The sequence below is a fragment of the Notothenia rossii genome (genome assembly GCF_949606895.1).
Source record: "Notothenia rossii genome assembly, chromosome: 11".
NCBI classification, from domain to species: domain Eukaryota; kingdom Metazoa; phylum Chordata; class Actinopteri; order Perciformes; family Nototheniidae; genus Notothenia; species Notothenia rossii.
In genome coordinates this window covers 49,416,395-49,422,394 of record NC_136910.1, presented here as the reverse complement: position 1 = coordinate 49,422,394, position 6,000 = coordinate 49,416,395, and the positions used below count along the sequence as shown (strand labels likewise).

Sequence of the window (6,000 nt, the reverse complement as noted above, 5' to 3'; positions counted from 1 at the left end):
ATTGTTTCCTAGTAGGAATGTTTCTGATATATTTTTTGTAAGGGGTGGTCAAGATGTCATTCGCTCACATCACGTTGTACACGATGCAAATATCTCACACATTGACACGGCAAACGAAAACTGCATAGAAAAGAAAAGTAGAACTAATGTTTTGTTGTGATTTGGGTGAATTACTGCTTTTCTCTGATAAACCAAGAAGCCAACACATTGAACGTTTTCAGTCTCAATCACTGGTAATGAATAGTCTTAATAATTAGAAGTTCTTAGTATCATTCCTTTTAGTCCTGATCCCACAGCCCTAGTGTGTATTTACCCTCTGCACCACCTTTTTCTCCACTTCACCTCCAAACTGAACTGTCCCTACAGGCATCCTCCCAGCTACTCATTAGTGTGCATGTTTGTTTTGTTGACTACAATGTGTGTGGGTGTGCTGTGCGTCCGCGTGTCCAACAACTCAGCCGACCCCATGTGGCTTTGCTGAGTGGCCTCCTGGCTCTAAGTCTATAAAGCTGTCTCCAACTTATTATTACCGCTCATTACCGCTGACCGTCATGGCACTGTGACAGAACTGTCCCTCTCACTCCTTATCCATGGAAGAACCCTTCCCCCATGTTCTACCCCCAATCCCTGCCTCTATACAATAACTACCAAGATCCCAGTGCTCATGCTTCATGCCTTTTCACACTATCCATGTCTATCATCATTGTTTTGTGTCCTCTATTCTTTTCTTAATTATCTAATCTTAAGTCCAGCCTATACCTCTATCCTTTGGTCCCCCTTTCCCTTTAACCATGTTCAACTGCAGCTCCTAAATTCCTCCCGTCTTCTTCCTTGTCCCCAATTTCTCCTTCTTCCCGCCTTCCTGTCAGAACTTCTAAAGCTAAGTTCCACGTTCTCATATAATCCTCCTCTCCTGTCTCTTTTAGCCTAACCTGTCCTCCTACCTTCATGGTTCTGTAAAGTGTAAGGAGGGAAAAATTCAACTAAAAAGCATATAAGCTGCAAAACAACAAATCTCTAACACAAACCGTTGAGCCCCTTCTCTTAATCATTAGGGACTGACAGTTTAGGATCCTGAACCAAAAAAGCCATAATTAGTCCATTGTTGAGTATATGCTTAGCACCTTGGATGCTAGATTGCCCTTTTTTTTGCTCTATTCAACATGCTGACTCAGCTAGGTAGTCGAAGAAAGACAGCTTTCTTATTAACTCTTAAGACTATCCAATTACACCAATTTCACAATTTTAAGTTTCGTAGTTTTTTTGTTCTATTGCACAAACTTTAGCCTGTTGTGAAAGTAGGGCCAAATGATGACCGATTTCAGCCGGTGTTGATTTAATGGAGAGAGACAGACAGCTGGCAGATACAGCTGTCAGACAAATATTTAATAGCACTTGATATTGTTCTTTGAGCTCATCAGCTTTCAGTCTGAGCAGCTTTAAGTGCAGAAGTGCTAATGTGCACTGTATCACTAGGGGTCTCCAATTTGTTATCTTAATGCTGTCGTCAACCATTCTTGTTTTAGCTTAGTTTTACTATGTCATAAGAAAAAATATTCAAAGACACACTAGGCCAAATCCAGCAGCATTATCCGTACTACACACGGACAAATATGTCAACCACAACTACGACTGGGGATCAATCATTTTAAAATGTTTAAACTAATCCCAATTAAATTGTATTATCAATATTTGTCGCAGTTACAGCTGCAACAATTAGTCCATTTGTTGTCAGATAATTAACTGTCAACTATTAGGAAAAGTCCTCAGTTAAGTCGTTTTTTAAAAGCAAGTATTATTTGGCTGTGCTTAGCATGTGCCAAGTTGCTGCTTTTATCTGTTTTGTATGATTGTAAACTGACCAACAACGTTGGTGTTGTTGGACAAAACAAGACATTTAAAAGCATTTTAACAGCAATCCAACAGCCATCCTTTATCAGTGGGAGGTTCTTTGAGTTCCGCTTGGTGTCCTTATAGGCCCAGTGGACTTTGCCTACTAATGCAGGGATAAAGATCGAGCAAAATGGGGGGTCATTGAGATAGATGGACACTAAAATGATCCACATTGTGGGGTCCATCTCTTTAACGGCATCTTTTCATGCTGACTTTTCTTTCTGTATTTTTGTCCCTTGAAGATGCTTGAGGAGGCAGCAGATAAAAGCATCCACCAAATTACATGTGATTGGCAGCTCACAAAAACTACGAACAAGCACTCTTTCCAATGCAATTGGAACAGGAAGTAATGGAGTTATTAGATGACAAAGGCTTGACAGCCAAATGGTCCAAAATGGGCAAGGAACCAACATTTGGCTATGTTTTTTTCCTTCACCTTTATTTGTATCCCCTTTGTCCCCTTTCCTTTCCATCACTACATTAATGTGAATGCTAAGCCTTTCATTAACTAACATACATTCCAATTATTACCAACTCATGAGTCTTCCAACTATAGCTCAAATAAAGACTTGTGTTACGTTCTTGAATTTTGTTGGTGCTTTTCGTCCTAACATTTCTGTATCAGCATTCAGCAAAACAACTTGTGAATAATCTACAGCAAATCTTCAAGCTGTAATTATTGCATTGTACACAACTATTTCCGACCTCATCAGACCTAATGCTACCAACAATGAGACAAATTGCCTCTTCTTTTAACTTGATGGTTCATCAGAAGCTCCTTGCCCATGCTGTTCTCGAGGGGTTACAGCGAGTCTGATTTTCTCCAAGCTCTCTCTGACACTCTTTGTCCGTCTTAAGCTTTTGCTGTCTGACTGCCTGCAGCCCTTCGGCTTTTTCCAATCTCTACCTCTGACACACCTGTCTCCAGATTGTTCAACTAACCTGCTATGCTTCATAGACACATTTACCCTGGCCTCCTGCTTGCTATAACTTCAAGACAGAATTCTGAAGTAGACTTAAAAAAGGACACTTTTTCATTTCGTTTATATTGTTCCAAGGAGCTTGTCATAGACGAGGAGAGAAGTGTTTTCAGTGACAACCTAATCTACAGTCTTCAAGTTCAGCTACTATGTCAGTGTCATGCTGCTCATTGAAATGTGTCATAACATTTCAAGGTCGTCCATCAAATCTGATACCATTTTTAAAACCCCTTATTTTACTCAATCGGCTTTTTGCTTAAATCAATCTTTCAACATCTTTCAAAATCACACTGAAGCTCTGGGAGAAAGGAGATAGTGAGATAAAAAGACAAGGAGATTACAAGAATGAGAAGAAAATGGGGATAAGGAGTAAGATGAATGTTCGATGACAAGGAAGGATGGGAACTGAGCCAGAAAAAAAGTGAAGGATGACAGAAGAGATGATGAGGGGGACGAAGGGGGGGTTGGAGGAGGAGAAAAGGAGGGATGGGAAAAACCATCTGGAACATGAGACAAAAAAAAAAATCTGTGCCTCTTCAACATCTTATTTAGCCACGGAAGACTGCTGCCACCGGGGTGTGTGTGTGTGTGTGTGTGTGTGTGTGTGTGTGTGTGTGTGTGTGTGTGTGTGTGTGTGTGTGTGTGTGTGTGTGTGTGAGCTTGCTGCAGATTGGGTTCTGTCCAATATATACTGAACATGATAGGAATTATAATGGTCTTCATTGATAACATCTGTTATTTAAAATGACAAAAAGTGATTCAATTATTTATTTTATGGGACATGTTTGTCATTTCATTGTCAGACATGTTTAATAGAAGGAAGCAAAAACACATTTTAATAACCTTAAGCTGTAGCTGAATAAAAACACAACAGCTAATAAGAGAGGATGTCATAATGAGATCCTTATCACGTCTTTTCTTTCCTATTCGTCCAGCCTGAATGCAGTTATTTATGCACTTGCATTGTGGAAACCACGGGCCATAATCACACCTTCATTAATATGATTGCGCATACAGCTGCTTTTGTCAGCCCTATCTCTCAGATCTACATACAGCCACAGAGCAGACTGTGATTTGAATACCCAGAGACGAGAAAAAACGCCACGGTCAGCACTATTGGTCTGGCGTGTACAGCTGAATGTTTGCCAACAGTTGTGACTATATGAGAGATTTTCCATGTGGATAAAATAGATGCACAAAACCAACCGTAACACAATCAATCCCCCGGAGCTAGGGGAATTAAATTGTTCCCAGGAAAGGTGGCAGATTACTGTCTAACAAGTGGAGGTGGTGTTGGAACTCCAGAATACATGAATACATTTTCTAAACTAAACACCAGTTCTTTTTTTCTTTAAAATACATAATTCCAACTATTTCCCAACTCCAGTAAGTCATTCTCCTATCAGCCTTCGCCCTGGGAATACTTGGTAGTGGAAACTCAACTCCTGGTTTGAGAATAATATATTCCATCATGACTTTCAATATCTTACTCATGAATTCAATTGACCCCGATAATGAACTGAGAGGGATTGGAAATTGAATGAACTATAACCTTGATAAAATAAATGGGCTTGAGTGTAAAATAATAAAGTCATAGGTGTCGTTGGTCATACAGTGAGTTTACAACCTCAACTGTGCTTACCAACCGTAGCAGTTTTTTAACCCTAAACCTGGGCTTATAATTGTATAGTTTAAAATTATTTGGTCACTTCATTTCGATCATTGATGATGGGTTACTGGGTCTTACGGAACTATTGAAAGACTAAAACAATATTTTAAAAAGCGTTGTTGTGGTTTGATAGCAATGGTATTAGTACTACAGTAGCAACCATGTCTAAACAAGACTAACTATGTGTTTATAAAAAGACAACCAATCAAGAAATAATGATATTATGTTCGCTGACAACATCAACCAAGAACAAATATAAATGTGTGGTATTTGCCAAATGCAGCCAACAATTGAACCATCTTACAATGATTGTACTCACCCCATTGTTAGGATAGGCCACCCATCCTAGGTCACCCACCACAGAGCGAGAATCCAGCAGGTTCACTGTTAAAGAAAAACAAAGAAAGTCTTAAATTTAGGCAAAAAAACACAAATCAAAACAAAAAAGGACACGTCTGAGAGGTTTCCTTGTGATGTAAGCAAGTGCAATATCCTGACCAGTGCACTCCTCAGAACATGTTTCCTTCTCATCTTTTCCAGCAATGGTGACGATGTAGTCTCCTGAGTTCTGTATTATCCGTGTGTCCAAATGCTCATTTCACAAAAAAGTCCCATTGTAAATGTCAAGTGTATCCCAAAGGAAACTGTGAGGAGAGTTTTGGGAAAAACTTTAAAAATGCGTTTTACCACAGATTTTCTGTTCACAAAAATGTTAATTATGACTAAATAACCATTTTTCCAAAGTACGTTTAATCAACTGGATGGTATTTCTTTCTGCATTTACATGAAAAATACCTTGACAGCATTTTCACAGACAATGAACACAGTCAAATCACATGAGTGAACATATGGTGTATCTGTCTTCCAACAGCTTTAAAACCCGTCTGAGTTTGCAACGACATGCACTGTCATAAATGAAACTCGAGTTGCCAGGCCGGAGTTCAATTTTCTTTATCTCATCTGTGATAACGCTTGGTTTGTTCTTAGTCTGTCACAGTGTGCTCAAACAATAAAAGAGAGAAAGTCAAACTGGTTGCTCCAATGTCAATCTACTTGTAATTTGAGCAAAACATTGAGCAAACAACCAATAAAAGCATAGTATAGCATATATTTTCAATCTTACAAGGACACAATCAAGGGACATGGAGAATGCCTTCTTAGAAGAACAGACATTTTCCTGCAGTATATGTTGTTTGGGTTTGTCTACAACAGCAACAGCAAACCCTCTGTGATGTAGTGCAACTCTGATCAGCAACAGAATGCTTTTACTTATAGGTTCCTCTAATGGTATATCCAGTTAAGGGGCTTGGTACAGGCACTCTTTCTCCTGAAGTTGTGTAAAAGGTTTTTACTGTTCATTTGAAACTGTAGCTGTTTTCATAACTTGGTCCACAAAGCTATCAAATGCTGGGATAAAAAAACTACAAAGAAAAAATATGCAAAGGGGCCTCATTCAAA

At 39.1% G+C, this 6,000-nt stretch overlaps 1 protein-coding gene across 1 annotated transcript in view; it reads right to left on the bottom strand.

Moving 5' to 3' along the window:
* epha5 (EPH receptor A5) overlaps positions 1 to 6,000 on the bottom strand; it is a 67,731-nt gene that overhangs the window by 57,703 nt on the left and 4,028 nt on the right. The window contains exon 2 of the mRNA XM_079659202.1: positions 4,862 to 4,926. Within this exon, the coding sequence (XP_079515328.1) occupies positions 4,862 to 4,926 (65 nt within the window). The remainder of the gene's footprint in view (positions 1 to 4,861; positions 4,927 to 6,000) is intronic.